General features: G+C 39.0%; 1 protein-coding gene across 1 annotated transcript in view; it reads left to right on the top strand.

Moving 5' to 3' along the window:
• LOC136841702 (phosphatidylserine synthase-like) overlaps positions 1 to 22,740 on the top strand; it is a 419,092-nt gene that overhangs the window by 50,503 nt on the left and 345,849 nt on the right. Inside the window, exon 2 of the mRNA XM_067108922.1 lies at positions 13,062 to 13,248. Within this exon, the coding sequence (XP_066965023.1) occupies positions 13,062 to 13,248 (187 nt within the window). The remainder of the gene's footprint in view (positions 1 to 13,061; positions 13,249 to 22,740) is intronic.

Below are 22,740 nucleotides of genomic sequence, written 5' to 3'. Positions count from 1 at the left end.
GCCAAACAGCAAAATTTTTAGGATTAGTATTTGATACTCACATGAACTGGAAAGCCCACATAACATACATGAAATCAAAATGTAAAAGAGCATTAAACCTAATTAAAAAACTGTCGAATACTACTTGGGGAGCCGATAGACATAGCCTTACTTTATTGTATAAAGCAACAGTGCTGTCTATCGTTGATTATGGAAGTGAAATATATGGCTCGCATCAGATGACAGTGCTGAAAACAGTAGACCCAGTTCATAATGAGGGCCTTAGAATATGTTCAGGAGCTTTTCGATCATCACCAACATCTTTACAAGTTGAATGTGGTGAACTACCTCTCTCTCTCTCTCTCTCTCTCCATAGAGAGCTAGTAACAATGAAGAGTGCTCTGAGATTTCAGACAAATGATTCTCCAACCAAAAAATTATTTGGAATAACAGATGTGTTTATAAACAATCATCCACCTTCTTTCCCAATTAGAGCTAGAAGATTGTTTGAATCGCTAAATATACACATACAATTACCTGTAATATTAAAATTGCCTCCTCCTTGGACAATGAATAAAATGAGAATTTGTATACAATTGAAATATTTATAAAAAAAATCATTCACATACTCCAGAATACCATAGACAACATGCAGTAAAGCGTATAATCCGAAAAGGTCCACATTACGCAATATACACTGACGGATCTAAATCACAATACGGAGTGGGATATGCTGCGGTATCCCAAAACAAAACGTATCAGTTCTCGCTCCCAGACAAAGCCTCTGTATTTACAGCTGAGTTATGTGCAATAGTATCAGCCATAAAAATAATTAGAGAAGTCTCGTGTAATAATTTTGTAATTTATAGCGACTCCAGAAGTGCTATAGAAGCTATTCAAAGCTATAATAAAAAAAATAATATTGTACAACATATAAAGTTCTCACTCCATAAATTGTATAATAATGGAAAAAATATTGAAATATGTTGGATCCCTGCCCATGTAGAGGGATTAAGGGAAATGAAGAGGCTGATAAAGCAGCTAAAGAAGCGGTCCACATGACAAGAACAAATGTAGACATCCCTATCAGTGACTATACAAGATATATAAAAACAGTTATTGTAAAAAATGGCAAAATATATGGAACGAAGAACCTGAAAATAATAATAAATTAAAACAGATAAAATCCAGTGTTGGAAAATGGAGGTCGTCATATCAAAGAGAGAGACAAGCACAAGTAATTCTGACACGTCTTCGAATAGGCCATACTCGTTTGACACATGGACACTTAATGAACAGTCCATGTGGCCCTCTTCCCAAATGCCCAGATTGCAATGTGCTGATAACAGTTAAGCATATACTGTGTGAATGTCCAAAATATAACCTGCAGCGATTATCAAATTTTGGAAATAGACCGATAGAAGAAATTCTGTCAGGATCTTCATCATTCTCAATAGTACCGATTCTAATGTTTATGAGAAGCTGCGAGTTAATTGGTAAACTATAAAAAATCGATCAATCAGTATAATGAATTTTAAAACAAGTAAATTTTATGATTTTACTTAATTTATTTTGAATTTTAATATACCCTTTTATTGAGTATATATGGAAGCATTAGTTTAAATGTATTTATTGTGTGAGTGTGTTCCAGTATGAAAGCATATGCCTTTTTACAGCTTTTAATTCCATTTTCATTTTCGTTCATTCATCATTGACAAGTGACCTATTAGGTCCCAGTGCTAGGCTTCTAGCCTAGACTTGTCATTCCATCCTAATCCTTCGGGCCAGCCCTATGAGAGCTGATGGTCAGCTCAGTGGTCTGGTTAAACTATTTTAATAATAATAATAATACCCCTCGACATGAGACCACCTTGACGTGGTGAGGGGGCTCTTGAAACCCAGGAATTTGTTTCTGGGTTCGAGTCCAAGAGTCTCATATACCATCATATATTATTTTGGATTAAATTTGTGGAATTTTCCTCTTTTAGTAAAATTTACTGGACCTGATAAACAGGAAAAGATATCATAGTTGGGAATGGGTTTATATCCGAAGCTAAATAGTGAGAACTGTGGTAGGACCATCAACTGCCCAATAATGTTCAGACCTGAGAGTTACCAGAGTGGTAGCTCGAAGGCGGAACTGTTTGTTAGGGCTGGACCACAGATTCCAGGGGGGTCTGGTTCTATGGATAGGACTCTCGGCATTCTATCCGGTTTGCCCATAACGTGATTAGGGTGGGGATGATTGTATTCTTGTAATACTCTCAGTCCTAGCAAGTGGGTTTGGCTTACACTTGGGCCACTCTGATCATGTTGTGCCATCCCCTTTGGGGTAGGGTAGGGAGCGGACATTTGGGAGTCAGTTCTCACTTGTACCATTAGCGGAAGAATAAAACTCCATGAAAAGCTGATGATATCTTTTGAAGGTTTTCAGGTTATTTTTTTTTTCACCTCCCTCAAATCTTTATGCTAAGTGAAAATAAAGATTCAGTACCCTGGGCCCTTTGATGGTAGTGACTTCAAGCACAGATGACGACATGTGCTGGAACCTACTGTAACAACCTTTCTTTGGAAAAACAATAAGAATCCAAATGTAATCACACTGGATCCTTATGCTCAGTACACAACAAATAAAAAAAAAGTAAATATCTTCTTGACCCAACCTTGACACACTTGACTATCTTTGGGAGTGGAAGTTGGTCAAAATTTCTAACCATGGAAACAGAACAGCAAATCTCAGCCCTAAAGTTGGAAAACTTCTTATTAAAAAGACACTCAACGAAAGAAATGTCGTTTAGACAAATATAAATGAAGACGTGACTTATAGAAGCCATAAAAAAAAAACAGTCTGAAGACTATTTATCCATAAAAAGTATCAACAATGTGAATGTAAAAGTAAAGAAGCATGACACTATGAACAGCATTCAGGGTACTATTGTACTTCCTGAAAATAATGACGAACCAGTTGACAAAAATATACTGTTGGACTCTCTGAAAATGAGATATACCAAAGTTCAAGACTGTGAGGTATATATAATACCAAGTAAACAAAATAATAAAGCATTAAGAATTGCAAAAATAAAATTTGAGGGTCAAGATTTACCTCAAAAAATAAAAATTTTGGGCCAAAATAGAGAACTGAGACCTTATGTTCCCAAGCCACTACAATGTCAAAATTGTAGTAAATATGGACACAGAGAAAAACTGTCGAAATGAACCTATAAGTGCCTATTGTGGATCTGACGAACATGCCACACAATGGAAATGTAGTGAGCCAAAATGTGTAAACTGTGGACAGGATCATCATGCTAGGTCCAAGGAGTGTGTGTACTACATATACAATACAGAATTGAAAATGTTACAAGAACGAACAGGGATGTCTATCAAAGAGGCTAAATTGGAATTAAAAGTGAGAGGAATGCAAGATCCATCTAAGAAATATACATACAGGCAGTCCCCCCACGAGATCAAGTTGTTCTCAAACATGCCTCATCATCTTAAACCAAAATCATTTTAAACAGAAAAATCATCGAAAATGGTAAAAATCCTAAGAAAACCTTACTTTTAATGCTTTGGGTGTATTGAAAATGATTTAAACTGCATTTTTATTGAGTTTTTCATCTAAAAAAAACCTCCAAATTTTTATTATTCTGCCGTTCTGGAGCCATATTTCTTCCGTCGGATCGGCGTACGATGCGTCGTAACCCCGGAACATGCTTCGTAAACCGGGAAATAATTTCTGTATTGTAAAGGTCAGTACAAAATTAACAGGTTACAGTGGTATAAAACGAAATCACTCTGGAGTAATTAACTTTACTCAGTCTATATGGGGAACATGGAAGCGAGGGGAGACGTACTCTCCCTTAAAGGACACAGTTCTAATCTGCCCTCTCCTGTCGATCTCCTGCCTGTCGAACCCCTCGAATTCTTGTTATCTGCAATCTCCACCTTCTAGTCCTATTGGAAGGATTTATCAGCAAGGCCTCCCCTTCAAATAGTTGATGGGAAGTACTGTAGTGGGTGTGATTCAAATCTCTCCTTAGAAGACTTGATTGTAGGTGATCTTCGGAGGGTGTGTGAAAGACCCCTCCTTAGCATGTTTGATTGGAGGGTGTTGAAGTACATCACTTAGTCCAGCCCCAGTTTCTTGGAATTTCCATGAAAACGCCTCCTGTGAAGGCGGGGTTATAGAGCCGGCTGCTGTAAGCTTTTCGGCTGTGCTGACTCATGATTTGGTTAACTTAATCGCTAGGCCACTACTTCCCACTTTTATGATCGTTTTTATGGCTTTAACGCGATATACTTGCTCACTGTTTTTGAGTTCATGCAAAATCCTGCCTCGATCAGCGTATTTGAATCCACGATAATAACAACAGCTTTTATGCGTTGTCACTGTGCTCTCTGCCTCTCTTTTTATTCTTATGTCTCTCCCTCTCTTTTCTATCTAATTTCCCTATATTCTCTACACTCCTTTTGGATGAGAATAGGACTCGGACCAACGTGTGCTGGACCTGGCACTGATGCGGTAAGACTACACATCGAGCACCTGTTCTATTTTTCTCCTAGAATCATAGAAGCAATTCCGCTCCTTCCTCTAGCAAGGGGAGGAAAGAGAGTCTGGCAATAAGGAAAACCCTATCTCAGCTTTTCCTTACTGCTTCCGACTGTAAGATTCTTCGTGCCTATTTCGTATGAGTCACGTCTCCACACTCATGCGAAAAGGTCCAGTATCTGACATTTGATCTTACAGTTCTTACACTCCGATCAATATGTCAGAGGCTCAGGTACTCCTCCTCGCTCTTTCGACCAGGAGGAGTAACCCAGGTGTGCAGAACTCCAGTCAGTTCAGTAGGCTCACTCAGATTCCTCCCTCCAACCAGTGAGTCTTCCTAATGTAAAGGACCGACAGTTTGTATATCGTGTTGGAACAAATCACAGTTTTTGAAAGTAAATTGTATTTTTCCTAACTATACACACCTGAGGTCCTTTACATTACATATTATGCTCACCTCATGCCACCCCTCAATCTGAACCTGGACCGAAAGGCAAACTAGAATGTTTACATCCCGGTAGGCGGGTATTCCCGCCTACCTGGCAGTAGTTACTGCCTAACCAGCTTGCTCAAGAGTTTAACAGCCGTTTCCAGCCTACACCTGTAAGTAATTCCTAATGTAAAGGACCTCGGGTTTGTATAGTTAAGAAAAATATAATTTACTTTTAAAAATTGTGATTTTTATGATAAAATCAATTCTAACACGTTGTCGAACCAGCGCCAAGTAGCCGGAGGTAAAGCTAATGATAGAGGGTAAGTACCAATAAAATTGATTTTGTATAAGTAACTTACCCAGTAATTATATACATAGCTATTAGTTTCTTTTAACTGGCAGCTTAAAATTTTGAAATTGCTGGTCATGCTAGTGTGTTTTGGTTATGGTGACGTGCCCCGCCCACTTTCGGGTGTAAGAAGAGGTACAACATAGCAAAGAGCTCCAATTTGTTTTTGCTGGCTGTGGTTGAAGGAACGTGGTTGGCAGGAGCTTGAATTTTGAAATTTATACTTTGCTGGTTGTTTGCTCTATCTTCGATTGGTGAATTATTTATTTTCTTAGCCTTTTGGCATAATTAAGATAGTGTCAGTGAGTTTTTTGATCATTAGTTTATGACTTTTTGCCCATTTTTTGATTTGTCTTAGAATTTTCCAGGATGTCTGACACTAGTAGTTCTAGCATTACGTATTGTAGCAAAGGCTGCAATACTAGACTGACTAAAGAATCTTACGACTCTCACACTGTTTGTGTTCAATGTTGGGAACAAACATGTTCAATGGATTTATGTTGTGAGGAGTGTAGCGACTGGGATTTAAAGAAGTGGAAGACTTGAGATTCACATCCTAAGAATAGAGATAGGAAGAGGAAAGCTATTGCTAGGGAATCTAGTAAAGCTTTAGCTAGTCAGGATTCATCCGCTAAGTCGGACGCAATTGCACCTGTAATTTCTTCCGATCCCATTCCATCTCCTCCGCCTGTGCAACCCTCTCCTTTACCTGGCTCTCACTTTTCCGATCCCAGCACTATTGTCAGTCTGGAGTTGAAAATTGACTCTCGCTTGAAGTTAATTGTGCAATCGATCGCTAAATTAGCGTCATCGGTGAAAGTGTTAATGGATAAGAGCAAGTCAGAGCAGCCCGTGGCACCCAGTGCAAGTGCAGTGGTAGTGGAGGAGGTGGCTGTTCAGCCCTCTGATTCTCTTAGGCCAAGGTCCCTGCCATACTCCCCAGCACCTGGGAGAAGTCAAACTGGTAGCCTAAGGGAGGTTGGTGGGATCTGCCCCTCAGCAGTCGCCCCCTCAGTTCAGTCTGTTGTTGAATCCCAGACTGCAACCAAAGGCTGTTGGAAAGGCCTTCAAGTGAGTGTATGTCCTCCAGCTCTGAAGAATTTGGTCCCAGGCGCGCACGGCGCTATGTGGACAAGTCAGGCCCGCTGAAAAGGCGTCCAGTGGATTTTGAGATTTCTTCTCCTGTTCCTTGTAAGAAGGGCAAGGATTCAGTGCACCCCTTGTGCAGTCACTGGGATAGCCCACAACAATTCTCTTCCGCTTCTTTAGACGACAGTCGTAAATTGGCGCCGAAGCGCCTTGTGATGTGTAGATGTTCTTCATCGAATAAAGGAACTACTTCATCAGGAGTTGCGCATCCAGCACCTTCATCTCTACAATCAGCAGCCAGCAACTAGTGTTGAAGCGCCCAGGCTCCCATTTTCAGGTTTTGTCACTGACTCCCATCTCTATAACGCCCCCCGAGCGCCCATTGGCACCTGCTCCACCACTTCATGGTACAGTAGTGTATTCTCGGACATTGTTCCTCCTTCAGTTGACCCGATTCAGAGCAAACTGGATAATATTCTCAGCCTACTTCAGAAGGCTCCTTCTACAGCTCAGATGATAGCAAACTTATTGCTTTCCCCTGTTTCTTCTGAGGAAGAGGTTGTTCCAGACCAAGATGCTCCTTCGCCGGCATACGCTGCATTGTTGAGGTTCCTGCTAGCAACTTTTCCAAGCTTCTTTTCGCCAGCTACTCCCTCTCCTGCTTCGACTTTCTTTATGGAAGCCCCTTCAGTAGGTTCTTCGAGGTTACCGAATTTGGTTCTCTCCTCTTCAGCGAAGAAGGCACTGAAGGAAGTAGAAGGGTGGTTTTCTGAGAAGAGGGAACAAGGCATAGCAGTTTTTTGTTTCCCGCCTCCCAAGTTGTCCAGATCGAGGTACAGGTTTTTTGTGACCAGAGAAGCTCCTTCCCTGGGAGTCTCTGCCTCCTCTTAGGGAGACTTCTCCAGCCTTATCGACTCTGCTAGGAGATCAGCTTTCTTCTCAGCCAAAATTATGTTTTCAGCCTCGGAACTAGCACACCTTCTCAAGAATGTTTCTAAGGTTTTTGAAGTGATGAGCTTCCTAGACAGGGCGGTGGGCACACTAGCGCGCAAGCTTAGAGATTGCTCCTTGCTACTTCAAGAAATCTCTTTGGGTCTCTTAGGAGTACTTTCCTGTATTGACGGGCGTTCGCAGTGGTACGCAGGGGTTAGCTAGTCTGTACGCCATGGGTGTGCTTAAAAAAAGAGAGCGTTGGTGTTCTTTTACTTCAAAAGGCGTCACCCATCTCAGAGATCGGCCCTTCTCTTCTCCTTGGACAAGATGCACCTTTTTCCCCAGGCTATAGTACTGGACATCACCTCTGACCTGCAGAAAAAGAACACTCAGGACCTGCTCTCCCAATCTGTGAGACGCCAGGATCCTTCGACTCTTCCTCCCAGATCTTCGGCTCCGCTGTAACCTACTCCCTTTCCCACAGCATTCTATCAAGAAGTTCTCTTCCAAGGAATGAAGAATGGTGGGAGCAAAAGGGAGTGGAACCCTGGATAGTGTCTGTCCTGAAGGAGGGCTACACTATCCCCTTTTTGAACAAACCTCCTCTAATCCGCAAGCCTGTCGAATTGACAGCTTATTTTCCAGGCTCAGAGAGATTTGCTGCTCTCTTGCTAGAGCTGGAGTCTCTTGTTCAGAAAGAGGCTCTAGAGGTAGTAGAGGAAATTCATTCTTCGGGATTCTACAACTGTCTCTTTGTAGTGCTCAAGTCATGGGTGGCTGGAGATCCGTTTAAGTGCTCTAAATGTCTTTGTCAAAAAGACAACATTCAAGATGGAAACAAACCAATCGGTCCTTGCATCCATTCGCCAGGGAGAATGGATGGCATCCATCGACATGCAGGATGCATACTTTCACATTCCAGTTCATTCGACTTTGAGAAAGTATCTCGGGTTTGTGTTTCAGGGCAAGGTGTTCCAACTTCTGGCTCTGTGGTTAAGTCTCTCGAGGTCACCGCAAGTGTTCACCAGGGTATTGGCTCCCCTAGTGAAATGGCTTCATTTGATGGGGATAAAGATCTCCCTATATCTAGATGACTGGTTACTACGTTCCCGCTCAAAAGCTCAGTGTACGGAGGACATTCGCACAACTCCTCTCTTGGCCCAAGAATTGGGTCTTCTCACTAATCGGGATAAGTCTCTCCTGATCCCTTCTCAGGAGATTCCTTATTTAGGAATGACAATCACCTCTCAGGATTTTCAGTTTTTCCAGTCCCGAAGAGAATAGAAAAGTGTCTTCAGATAGTGGAAGAATTTCTGGAACAATTCTTTACTCTGGGAAGACTGCACCTGAAAAAGAAAGTATACCTTAGTTTTACCAGACCACTGAGCTGATTAACAGCTCTCCTAGAGAGGGCTGGCCCGAAGGATTAGACTTATTTTACATGGCTAAGAACCAATTGGTTACTTAGCAACGGGACCTACAGCTTATTGTGGAATCCGAACCACATTATAGCGAGAAATGAATTTCTATCACCAGAAATAAATTCCTCTAACTCTTCATCAGCCGGCCGCAGGAATTGAACTCCGGCCCATCAAGTGACAGTCTGAAGCTCAACCGGCTCGGCCAACAAAGGGCTGACTGCACCTGAGACCTCTCCAATTCTTCCTCAGAGCCAGCTGGAACAGGAAAAAGTTTCCGGACTCATTTGTGTTCCTGATAACGGTGGAAATCAAGAGGACCTTCGTTGGTGGAATTCCAGGAAGAGGCTGTCAACCTCTGAAGCCCAGCCTAGAGTTTTTGTCAGACATTCGAACCTAGGTTGGGGAGCTCTTTTGGGGCTAAAAGAAATGTCTGGTATCCAGTCTCAGGAACAGCAAAACTGGCACATCAACGTAAAAGAATTACTGGATATTTCTGGGCCTACAGTGCTTCGCTTCAGAAATTTGGGGGAGGACAGTAGCAGTGCATTCAGACAGCACGATGGCACTGGCATGCATCAAGAAACAAGGGGGAACCCACTCATTCTCCTTGAATGAAGCAGCAAGGTGTCCTCTTTGGTAACACCAGAACGACACTCAAGTGACAACGCGTTTTATCCAGGGGAGACTCAACGTTCTGGTGGACGAATTGAGCCATCAAGAGACAGATCCTTCCCACAGAATAGACATTAGACCCGTTAGTTTGTCTGGATCTGTGGAAGCTCTGAGGGAAACCCATGATAGATTTGTTCGCGTCATCCGGGAATCACCGACTTCCGATGCAATGTTGCGGGACTGGTCGGACAAAGATCTGTATGCCTTTCCCCCATTCAGTTTTGTGAGACAAGTCATCAACAAATTCTGGTCTCATCAAAACCTGTCCATGATCTTGATAGCCCCCTTCTGGCCTATAAAAGAGTGGTTCCTGGATCTGCTAGAACTTCTTGCAGACTTCCCAAGACTGCTGCCACAGAAGCAACAACTCAGGCAACCTCACTTCCGACAGTTCCACCAAAACCTGTCTTCTCTGGCCCTAACAGAATTCAAAACTGTTAGGTGACTGCTCTGAAAGAAGGACTTTTCAAGAGCAGCTGCAGACGCAATTGCGAAGTGTAGAAGACAGTCATCAGATAATGTCTACCAGGCTAAATGGTCCATCTTCAGGTCTTGGTGCAGACGAATTAACATGTCCTCTTCTAACACCTCTGTAGCAGAAATAGCGGACTTTCTTCTGTTCCTACACTCCACTGAAGGACTTTCCACCTCTACTATCATAGGCTACAGAGCTATGCTTAGCTCGGTCTTCCGCTATAAAGGAATGGACTTATCGTCTAACCAGGATTTGCTCAACCTTATTAAGTCCTTTGATACCGCAAAGCTTAAAGAAAAACCTTTGCTGATCTGGAACTTAGACATGGTACCTAAGTGGCTGGCCGGTTCACGTTTTGAGCCCAAGCAATCCATCTATTTAAGGGATCTAACCAAACTCTTTTTCTTGTCGCCTTGGCCAGTGCCAAGAGATCCAGTGAAGTCCCTGCTTTGGGCAGAAACATCGGATTTTCTCAGGGGGAATGCATTTCAGTTTGCTTCTTTTCCCTAGACTTTTTAGCTAAGAACGAATTGCCATCGAATCCATGGCCTCATTCTTTTACGATCAAGAGCTTGTCTGAGATGGGGCGTCTGAAGAAGAACTCTCTGTCCAGTAAGGGCCCTTAAGTTTTATCTTCACAGAATGAAGGACATTCGTGGTACTTCAAGGAATCTTTGGTGTTCTGTGAAATATCCCTCTAGACCCTTTTCTAAGAATGCCCTGGCATTTTTTCTCAGGAACCTAATTTCGGAAGCACATTCCATGGTGAGTGAAGACTCCCTCTCCTCTTACAAGGTAAAACCCCATGAGATAAGTGTGGTCGCTACATCTTTGGTGTTTGAGTGCAATTTATCCCTCACGTCAATTGTGCAAGCGAGGTTTTTGAAGTGCAAGTCGGTGTTTGCATTGCATTGCTTAAGGGATATCACGACTGCTTGCGACCAGTGCAGTACCTTGGGTCTGTTTTACGTGGCTGGCGTGGTGTTGGAGGAGGAAACGTAGAAAGCAATGCCCTTTCTTTAATCTCTTTGCCTTGCTTAAGGTGTTGAGTTTTTTGGGGAGCCTGGGAGTACTACGTACTTGGAGTACCCTCCAGTCTTTTGGTTTTAATGGTTGGGTATTGGTGTTTTTAATTTGGTTTTTGGTGGTTATGGTGACTATTTACTATTTACTCTGGTTATTTTGTGTGGTACTGCGGCCTGGGCAGGGGCATCTTGTTGTACGTTGCTGTCCCTCAGAAATTAGTCCATCGCTACAAAGCACCCACTGTAGTAGTAGGCCCTCAAGGCTTTACCACCTCACCTCTACTGGATAAGATGAGCGCCAACCAGAGGCAGTATCTACCTGTAACAGCGCTCTTATCAGGTAAGGTTCAGCAACATTGATTCAGTGTTAGCAAATTTCTATTCTCAAACTCATTACAGGCAGTCCTTGGTTTTCAGCAGGGGTTACGTTCTGGGGTGTGATAATAACCGAAAATCGCCACTAACCGAAAATCGGCGATTTTCGGGCTTATCGGCGCCGATAAGTGGAAATTGGCGATTTTCGGCTCCAAAATTTGCTGATTTTCATCGCTAGACAAGCCCCGTTAAACCAGATCGCCGTTAACCAGGGGCTGCCTGTACTATTAATAATGTTTTTGGGTAGATATGTCCAACATTCCCACCTCCATTCAACATGGGAATCAGCTATGTAATTACTGGGTAAGTTACTTATATAAAAATAACATTTTTATAATAAAGTAAAGTCTTATATATACTTACCCAATAATTACATGATCGAAGCCCACCCGCCTCCCCTCACTTGGACATAAGGGCATAAACAAATTGAATCTCTTTGCTATGTTGTACCTCTTCTTACACCTGAAAGTGGGCGGTGCACATCGCCATAACCAGAACAAACTAGCGTGATCTGCAATTTCAAAATTTTAAGCTGCTTGTTAAAAACTAATAGCTATGTAATTACTGGGTAAGTATATATAAAACTTTATTTTATTATAAAAGTGTCGTTTTTATCATAAAAATCATTATTTTCATAGCATACAAACCTGAAGTTCTTTACATTGAATGGCCCACCTCAGCCATCCCTTTCTATGGCACCTGGACTGAAAGGCAAAGTGAACTGCAGACCAATAGGTGGGTGGGGCTTCACCCTTCCCGTCATTAGTTAACTACCTTGTCAGTAAATTTAACAGCCATTCCAGCTTGCTTTTGCAAGCTAAATCCTTTTGTAAAGAACTTAAGGTTTTTATGTTAGGGAAAATTCAAATGACTTGTAAAGCTTGCTATTTTGGGTTCTTAGAATATGTTGAAACCCATTACTTAATGGTCCAGAATTCTAACAACTGAAACATCCCATATGTGCAGCATGGTAGCATTGCAGAGTTCTTTCCTTTGCTCCTGTGGACCAGGAAGGTGACACTCTCAGGTTGGACGAACCTACCAGCTTGTGTATAGAGTACCTACTGTAGATTCCCCTCCACCAGTGGGTAAGTCTCCTCTGTAAAAAATGAAGGTTTCTATTTGTGTGGGAACAATTATGAAATTTTAAAAGTGAATACTTTCATAACATGCAAATCTGAATTTCTTTACATAAATGGCTCACCTCAGCCACCCCTCTCCTCTGGCACCTGATCCAGAAGACAAAGTGAAGTGCAGACCAACAAGTGGGCAGGGCTTCCCCTTACCTGCCGATAGTCGACTACTTTGCCAGTAAAGTTTAAACAGCATTTGTAACTCATGTTTGCAAGCTAAGTCCTTTGTAAAGAATTTCAGGTTCGTATGTAAGGTAAAATGCAAATTCCATGTAAAATTTGTGATGTACTGTACTGTATGTGGATAGGAAGTATTTCCATATGCTGAGGCCACTACTGCCTCCTTTCAAGTGGGGTGTACATATAGCAATTTAGAGTGAAACTTCATTCTAAAAGGTGAGATTTAGAGATATGAGGATTTTCCACATTTAGGGAATTCCTGCCCTGTACTGAAATAACACTCGTATTAAGACAGTGGTTTGTACAGTATCTGTAAAGAACAATTTGTCATTGAAAATTATTTAGTGCATTGTAATACAAAATTCACAAATTTGTGCTCTACCTTCAATTGGTGAATGTTATTCTTTTAAATTAAATGTCATCATATTGATTTTTGTTTCAACAGGGATGAGAATGAAAGTATTCAGTCAAACATTCAGTCAGGACTGGCAGCAATGGTGTTTTTCTTCCTTATTATCAGTGTAATGGCATTTCCAAATGGTCCCTTCACCCGACCTCATCCAGCTATATGGCGGATAGTCTTTGGCCTTTCCATATTGTATATGCTTTTGCTTCTCTTCATTATCTTCCAGGTAAGAAAAATAGGGTTTAATTATCGTAAAATGAGAACTGTTGATCATTTTATATGCTTGTTTTAATGATATAATCTTTTACCAATTACTCTCTCTCTCTCTCCTTATCTGTGTTGAGGCTCGGCAAGAGGGCTCTCAAACCAGGGGGATCTTTTTTGGCATGTTTTGAATTAGTGTCCTTCTACTGTATTCTCTTTCATATTACTGCATCAGTCTTTTCTAAATTTGTTCTCAGTCCTATTAACCCTTAAACGCCGAGCCTCTATTTACAAAAACATCTCCCGTATGCCGGCGGCGTTCGGGAGTTAGCGCCGAAGCGGAAATTTTTTTTTTTTTTTTTTTTTTTTTTTCAAAAAATCACAGCACGCTTAGCTTTTAAGATTAAGAGTTCATTTTTTGCTCCTTTTTTTTGTCATTGCCTGAAGTTTAGTATGCAACCATCAGAAATGAAAAAAAATATCATTTTCATATATAAATATTGAAATATATGACAGTGCAAAAAAATTTTCATATATAATTTTATACAAATTGCGCTGTGAGCAAAACGGTTAAAGCTAACGGATTATTTTTTTTTCTTTGTATTGTACACTAAATTGCGATGATTTTGGTATATAACAAATTGTAAAACGATCAAAGCAACACAGAGAAAATATTATCACAATATGATGCATGAATCCGTAACGCCCAGATGTAAAAAAATGTTTTTTTCAAAATTTCACCATAAATCGAAATATTGTCCTAGAGACTTCCCGTTTGTTGAAAAATGAAGCTAATTGATTGAATATTACTAGACTGTAAGTGTTTTAGCTTACAATTGCAGTTTTCGACCATTTCGGTCGAGTTAAAGTTGACCGAAAGTCGAATTTTTTCTATTTATCGTAATTTATATGAAAATATTTCAAAACTGATAAAAGCTACAACCATGAGTTATTTTCTGTTGTATTCTACATGAAATTGCGCACATTTTCATATATAAAACTTTATGTAACGACTAATATAAAACGGTGCAAACATTAAGACAACGTGACGAAAGAATTTCTGAGATGTTCGGCAGAGTTACCGTGCGCAAACGTAAGGAAAATGTTTTTTTCAAAAATTCACCATAAATCGAAATATTGTGCTACAGACTTCCAATTTATTGCAAAATAAAGGTAAATGATTGAATATTACTAGAATGTAAGAGTTTTAGCTTACAATTGCGTTTTTTTTACCATTTTGGTCGAGTTAAAGTTGACCGAAGGTTGAAATTTTGGCAGTTGTCGTGATTTATGTGAAAATATTTCAAAAGTGATAAAAGCTACAACCATGAATTATTTTCTGTTGTATTCTACATGAAATTGTGCACATTTTCATATATAAAAGTTTATGTAACGACTAATGTAAACGATGCAAACATTACGACAACGTGAAAAGAATTTCTTAGATGTTCGGCCGAGTTACTGCACGCAGCGTAAGGAAAAAGTTTTTTTTTTTTTTTCAGAAATTCACCATAAATCGAAATATTGTGCTAGAGACTTCCAGTTTGTTGCAAAATGAAGGTACATGATTGAATATTACTAGAATGTAAGAGTTTTAGCTTATAATTGCGTTTTTTTTTTACCATTTTGGTCGAGTTAAAGTTGACCGAAGGTTGAAATTTTGGCAGTTATCGTGATTTATATGAAAATATTTCAAAACTGATAAAAGCTACAACCATGAGTTATTTTCTGTTGTATTCTACATGAAATTGCACACATTTCCATATAAAAACTTTATGTAACGACTAATATAAAACGGTGCAAACATTACGACAACGTGATTTAAAGAATTTCTGGCGCGGACGTAAGGAAAAAATTTTTTCAAAAATTCATCATAAATCGAAATATTGTGCTAGAGACTTCCAATTTGTTGCAAAATGAAGGTAAATGATTGATATTACTAGAATGTAAGAGTTTTAGCTTACAATTGCTTTTTGACCATTTCGGTCGAAATCAAAGTTGACCGAAGGTTGAAATTTTGGCAGTTATCAAGATTTATATGAAAATATTTCCAAACTGATAAAAGCTACAACCATGGGTTGTATTTTGTTGTATTTTACATGAAATTGCGCACATTTTCATATATACAACTTTACGTAACGGCTAATATAAAACTGCAAAAATTACGACAAAATGACGAAAGAATTTCTGAAATTTTCGGCCGAGTTACCGCGGACGTAAGGAAAAAGTTTTTTCAAAAATTCACCATAAATCGAAATATTGTGCTAGAGACTTCCAATTTGTTGCAAAATGAAGGTAAATGATTGAATATTACTAGAATGTAAGAGTTTTAGCTTACAATTGCGTTTTTCGACCATTTCGGTCGAGTCAAAGTTGACCGAAGGTTGAAATTTTTTGTAGTCGACGTACGGTACGTCCACTTGGCACCCAACAGACAATTTTAGTCGACGTATGATACGTCCAGTAGGCATTTAAGGGTTAAGTGAGTTTGGCCAACACTTGAGTCACCTTAAACATGGTGCCCACTGTATTATGGAATCGGGTAGGGATGTACATTTGGGAGTCAGCCTTTGCTGGAGTCATTGGCAGAGGAATGAACCTGAAAGGGCCTTGGTGTCTTTTTGAGATTTGCAGACAGGTTTATTCTTGTTTTTCAGTGATTTTTTTTATTGTTTTTCGTGAGTACAAATGATGGTAAGTGTATCCTTGGACCCTATGATGACCTGACATGGGTATGGAAAATGATTCTTTGTTTCCAAATGATTCTTTGTTTCCATGTAATTTAGACACTAGTAAATTTGGTATTCAAATTTAAAATAATATATAATCATGAAAATATTCATAAAGTGACAGTATTTCTTATTACAGATGCCTCATTGGAAACAAATTATGGGATCTAGTATGAGGTTTTCAGTGCTCTGGTTGATGAGCAAGAGTAAAAGAGGAGGGCCATAATTAGTGGTAGAGATGATGGTTGAGAAAAAACATTTAAGCTCTATCTTTGGGAAAGGAGTTATACTGATAGATTTATTCAGTTGTAATGAGTATGATTTATGGTATTGGACTTGTACCCAAGAAATGTATGGGAAGTGCACAAAGTCCCAGAAGCTACCATGATTATCCTTAAATGAGGACTCTAGTGTACCTTTTCTAATGCAGTGCCTGTAGAAGTTAAGTTTGTAGCCTAGATGTACTGTACTTTAAAAAGAATATATTGTCACGATGTATACCAAATACCTGGTTATTACACAACTAATCTCAAAATTCAAAAATTTACCTCACTTCAGCCAGACACCTGAGTACTCTAAAGGTAACAGTGATCCCTTAAAAACTTATTGATCACTTGAAAAAAATCAAACTCAGCTTATCAGAATATGTGTGAGGTATCAACAATTAAACTAGAACTATTCTAGAGTAAAAGGGCATCACTCCATCAAATAACTTTTAACTGTTTCCCTGGACTTAACTCACTTTAGCAAAACTAAAATAACAAAACATGTTTATCACTTTGCCTTATGCACACACAATTAATCCTATTCACTGGTGGTCAATATATGAGACGCTGTTTTTCTAAAAATATTAAACACAAAAATTTATTTTTAAATTCAAAATTTATAATTAGAATTCACAATCTGAAAAATTTACTATTACTTGAAAGTAATGCAAAACTTAATTAATTCTTGAATTAAATTATGAAACAAAACTAATTCACAAAAACTTTAATTTATCAGGAATTTAAATTAATCAAGAAAAATTTAAACTATCAAGAATTATTCAAGATTTGAAAAGAAAATCTTAATAAATGAAAAATTAAATCAAGTATGGAACGTTAAATTACCAAGAAATATGGAAAATGCTACGTAAATAAATGTTACATCACAAACATAAAAGAATATGAAAATATGAAGAGAGTGCAGTCACAAGAACACACACAATTCCACAAAATATCTATCAATAATAATTTCACTAAGGCAAAATTTCCCTAACTTATTATACCATGGTATTAATAAGTAAAATTCACGTTACATTACACAAACTTGTGAAAATCTCTGTTAAATCCCTTTGCAGCTGCGCTAATTTCACTAAACACACTTTTTTACCAGGTGCCATTACAAATTAAATAATTTTACTAAATTCAGATCTCAAAAGTTAATGGTAATACCAGTGACCACAAATATACTACGTTAAAAGTAATCTCTTTTTACGAACGAGAGAGAGAGAGAGAGAGAGAGAGAGAGAGAGAGAGAACCAAACTGATCGGTCTCAGAAATCAGAATCAATAGATTTTTGGGATTCCAGTAAAAACTCAACAGTCACATGACGTCATTAAGGCATTTTAGGTACGAAACACAAGAGAAAAGTTCTAGAAGTAGGGAGAGACATCATTAAGGCATTTTGGGTGCAAGATACCAAAAGAGAAATTTTAGAAGGAAGGTGATGTCACTCCAGCAAAACGTTTTGAATGCAATCGGGACTTGCTACTCTTTCTCTCAAAGCAGCATACGTGATCAGAGCCATGTATGTAACTTTGTGAAATCACTCGTGTTCTTTTCGTTTGGGACAAGGCTTTTACAGAAACCTTTACACGATCAAAACATTCTGCAATCGGCTAATTATGATTGACATGTTTTATAAACAAGACGAAAAACTGAGTTGATTTCCTGAACGAATCAGCAATTGTTATTCCAAACTGTCCTCATGTTAACCCAAAACAAAATGCTCTCTCTTATCTCAGCTGATGACAATTGAAATGAAACAAGTCTTCGCTGAACACACACACGTGTTGCTCATACTACGTTACTATTAAAAGTGTATTATCATTTCTAAGTTACGCTTATAGAGAATGTGCCATATGATTTATTTCTCACTCCTGAGGGACAGGATCACTCTTCCAAGCCTGCTCACTTTAATAGATCTTCTGGTAGAAGTCTCTTCATCCTTCAGCATTAGAAGCAAGCACTTCTCTGGGAGCTATTGCTTTCCTGTAAGAGAGCACTATTTTTTTCATTAACCCTTAAACGCCGACTGGACATATCGTACGCCGACTAAAACTGTCTGTCGGGCGCCAAGTGGATATACGGTACGTCGACTACAAAAAGTTTTTTTAAATATTCGCGGAAAAATAGTTATAGGCCTAGTTTGCGAAAGATTTTAAATCACGCGCCTTGAGGGATGCTGGGAGTTCACAGATCACGCTGTTGTTTTGTTTACAAGCGTTACCCATCCGAGCATGCGCCAATTTCTTACTTCTTGCACTACAGAGCATCAGCGACGCATCTCAGAAATTCTTTCATCACTTTGTCGCATCTCAGAAATTCTTTCATCACTTTGTCATAATTTTTGCACCATTTTATATTAGCCGTTACATAAAGTTTTATATATGAAAATGTGCACAATTTCATGTAGAATACAACAAAAAATGATTCTTGGTTGTAGCTTTTATAAGTTTGGAAATATTTTCATATAAATCACGATAACTGCCAAAATTTCAATCTTCGGTCAATTTTGACTCAACCGAAATGGTCGAAAAACGCAATTGTAAGCTAAAACTCTTACATTCTAGTAATATTCAATCATTTACCTTCATTTTGCAACAAATTGGAAGTCTCTAGCACAATATTTCGATTTATGGTGAATTTTTGAAAAAAACTTTTTCCTTACGCCCGCTCGCAGTAACTCGGCCGACAATCTCAGAAATTTTTTCGTCACATTGTCGTAATTTTTGCACCATTTTATATTAGCCGTTACAAAAAAAGTCTTATATATGAAAATGTGCGCAATTTCATGTAGAATACGAAAATAAAACCCATGGTTGTAGCTTTTATCAGTTTGGAAATATTTTCATAAAAATCATGATAAGTGCCAAAATTTCAACCTTCGGTCAACTTTGACTCGACCGAAATGGTCGAAAAACGCAAATGTAAGCTAAAACTCTTACATTCTAGTAATATTCAATCATTTACCTTCATTTTGCAACAAATTGGAAGTCTCTAGCACAATATTCCGATTTATGGTGAATTTTTGAAAAAAACTTTTTCCTTACATCTGCTCGCGGTAACTCGGCCGAAAATCTCAAATTCTTTTGTCACTTTTTCGTAATGTTTGCACCATTTTATATTAGCCGTTACATAAAGTTTTATACATGAAAATGTGCGCAATTTCATGTAGAATACAACAAAAAACAACCCATGGTTGTAGCTTTTATCATTTTTGAAATATTTTCATATCACAATAAGTGCCAAAATTTCAACATTCGGTCAACTTTGACTGGACCGAAATGGTCAAAAAACGCAATTGTAAGCTAAAACTCTTACATTCTAGTAACATTCAATCATTTACCTTCATTTTGCAACAGATTGGAAGTCTCTAGCACAATATTTCGATTTATGGTGAATTTTTGAAAAAAAAACTTTTTCCTTACGTTCGCTCGCGGTAACTCGGCCGAAAATCTCATAAATTCTTTCATCACTTTGTCGTAATGTTTGCACCGTTTTATATTAGCCGTTACATAAAGTTTTATGTATGAAAATGTGCGCAATTTCATGTAGAATACAACAGAAAATAACTCATGGTTGTTGCTTTTATCAGTTTTGAAATATTTTTATATAAATCACGATAAGTGCCAAAATTTCAACCTGCTGTCAACTTTGACTTGACCGAAATGGTCGAAAAACGCAATTGTAAGCTAAAACTCTTACATTCTAGTAACATTCAATCATTTACCTTCATTTTGCAACAAATTGGAAGTCTCTAGCACAATATTTCGATTTATGGTGAATTTTTTAAAAAAACTTTTTCCTTACCTCCGCGTGCGGTAACGACTGAAAATCTCAGAATTTCTTTAGTCACCTTGTCGTAATTTTCGTACCGTTATATATTAGGCCTTACATAAAGTGTTATACATGAAAATGTGTGCAATATCATTTAGAATACAACAAAAAATAACTCATGGTTGTAGCTTTTATCAGTTTTGAAATATTTTCATATAAATCACGATAAATAGAAAAAATTTGACCTTCGGTCAACTTTAACTCGACCGAAATGGTCGAAAACTACAATTGTAAGCTAAAACACTAACAGTCTAGTAATATTCAATCAATTACCTTCATTTTGCAACAAACGGGAAGTCTTTAGCACAATATTTCGATTTATGGTGAATTTTAGAAAAAACTTGTTTTTACGTCCGCTGCATTCTAAATTCATGCATCATTTTGTGATAATATTTTCTCTGTGTTGCTTTGATCGTTTTACAATTTGTTATATACCAAAATCATTGCAATTTCGTGTACAATACAACAAAAAAAAATAACTCATTAGCTTTAACCGTTTTGCTCACAGCGCGATTTTTATACAATTATATATGAAATTTTTTTTTGCGCTGTCATATATTCCAATATTTATATATGATAATATTTTTTTTCATTTCTGATGGTTGCATACTAACTTCAGGCAATGACAAAAAAGGAGCCAAAAACGAACTCTTAATCTTGAAAACTAAGCGTGCTGTGATTTAAAAAAAAAAATTTTCCGCTTCGGCGCTCACTCCCGAACGCCGCCAGCATACGACAGACACTTTTGTAAATAGAGGCTCGGCGTTTAAGGGTTAATCTCACCTCTATTATGATATCTGTATTCCCCACTTCCATCAGTAGGGTGATAGCATGTGAAAACTAAAAAATCAAATGGGCTATTTAGTTTGAACTATCTATGATTCATCCCTTTCAGGTGAACCGATAGTTTGAGGGTCTGTTGTTTTCCATTCAGTTTTTTCTTTGTCGTCAGCCTGCTAGGATATATGAGAAGTGTTGTTGACTTTTTCACTGCCAATTTGGATTTGGCTTAGGTTTTATGTTGATTTGGTTTTGTCTTTTATGTAGGGTGAATACTCAGGAAGATGACAACAAAAGATAGGTTTTTTTCTGGGCTCGACCTGTGTCACCCAGTGAAATGATTCCAATAGCACTCATTTCTAGGTATAAATATTGCTAAATATACCAGAGAAAAAGCCATCCATAATGCCAGGGTTACTACCCCTGGATCGATCACCACAATGGTGTCGGTATACACTAAGGGGCGAGTGGTAGCCACTATCACAGATGCTTTGTCCAATAGATCTCTCCGTTCTCAAAGCCCCCATCATGGGAGAGCCGTTCTGCCTACTACCTTCCGCTCGCTACCCCTACTACTCGCGCCCGCCATCTTCATTCCAAAATTTAGCACAACACGAGAACACCGTGTCCCTTTCTTTTGATATTTTTGTACTATTTACAGCTGTAATCATGTTATCCCGTGAGGATTTCACACCATCTAAGTTGAGTATTATATCTGATTGGTTTTTAAACGCGAGAGGCACAGTATTTATGAATTGTACGTAATATATGTTTACTACAGGTGCGCAGCCGAACGTAGCGCCATGTTTGCCTCTGTTGCGTTTTCGACCTTCAGTCTCCGCAATTAGCAGAACGGAAATCTGCTGGATATTATCCAATTGCTCCATTTCGGTTTTTGGAGCATATTATTGAGAGAAATTACCATGTCGCTGGTGTAGAGGCAGGGGGACCTTTGTATCATGGTTTGAGCCAGGCTCAATTATTTCTGATCATAGAATTTGAGTCTTTTTATTAGTTTCCTTTCCTCCACCAGCGAGTTGGTGCCTTCTCAATGGTGTTATTATTATCATGATTATAGCTGATGTGTACAAGTAGACTAATTTATGTGAGTGATTCGGCGTCAGAGGTAGGCCACGGGTTCCTTCTCTGCCACCGAATCATTTATGTTTATATATAATCTCAATGTCATGGGTGGTTAACATTATATTTTATATATTATTTTTTTCTGGTAAAAAGAGATGGTTATAAAGGTAGTTTCTAGCCTAGCCTACCTGACCAGGCCGTGATACGGTTTTGGAGGGTTAGGCTAGGCATGATATGCGCTTTACACGATGCTCAGGCTACCTAGCTCACCTGACCAGGCCATTTTACGGTTTTGGAGGGTGAAGTTAGGCGAGCAAGAGAGTCCCTCTATTTACGCTTAACCCACCTGACCAGGCCGTTAGGTTTTGGAGGGTGAGGTTAGGCTTGTGAGAGAGTTCCTTATTCACACTTAGCCCACCTGACCAGGCCGTTAGGTTTTGGAGGGTGAGGTTAGGCTAGTGAGTGGGCTCCTCATTTCACACTTAGCCACCTGACCAGGCCGATTCGGTTTTGGAGGGTGAGGCTAGGTTAGTACGAAGGGTCTACTCTCCCCACTCCTGTAGCGCTCAATCCTAACCTTCCTGACCAGGCCAAAGTTTTGGTTTTGGAGGGTAGGCTAGGAACAAGGAGGTTTAACCTCCTGCTTTTTCGTGTATTTAGCCTAGTCCTTCTTTACCTGAACGATTAGAATCTGCTATTTGGCGACGTTGCCTGGGCGACATCCTCATAAGAGGAAAGCCGATCGCTTGCGCTCGGCACCTCCGTATAGGAGGTTGTATTCGGCTTCTCGGAGGGTGCATCCACCTGACCGGTTGCCGTTC

Source organism: Macrobrachium rosenbergii, chromosome 9 (assembly GCF_040412425.1).
Source record: "Macrobrachium rosenbergii isolate ZJJX-2024 chromosome 9, ASM4041242v1, whole genome shotgun sequence".
Classification (NCBI taxonomy): domain Eukaryota; kingdom Metazoa; phylum Arthropoda; class Malacostraca; order Decapoda; family Palaemonidae; genus Macrobrachium; species Macrobrachium rosenbergii.
The sequence above is the reverse complement of the archived record's forward strand: the minus strand, read 5'-3'. Positions and strand labels throughout refer to the sequence as shown.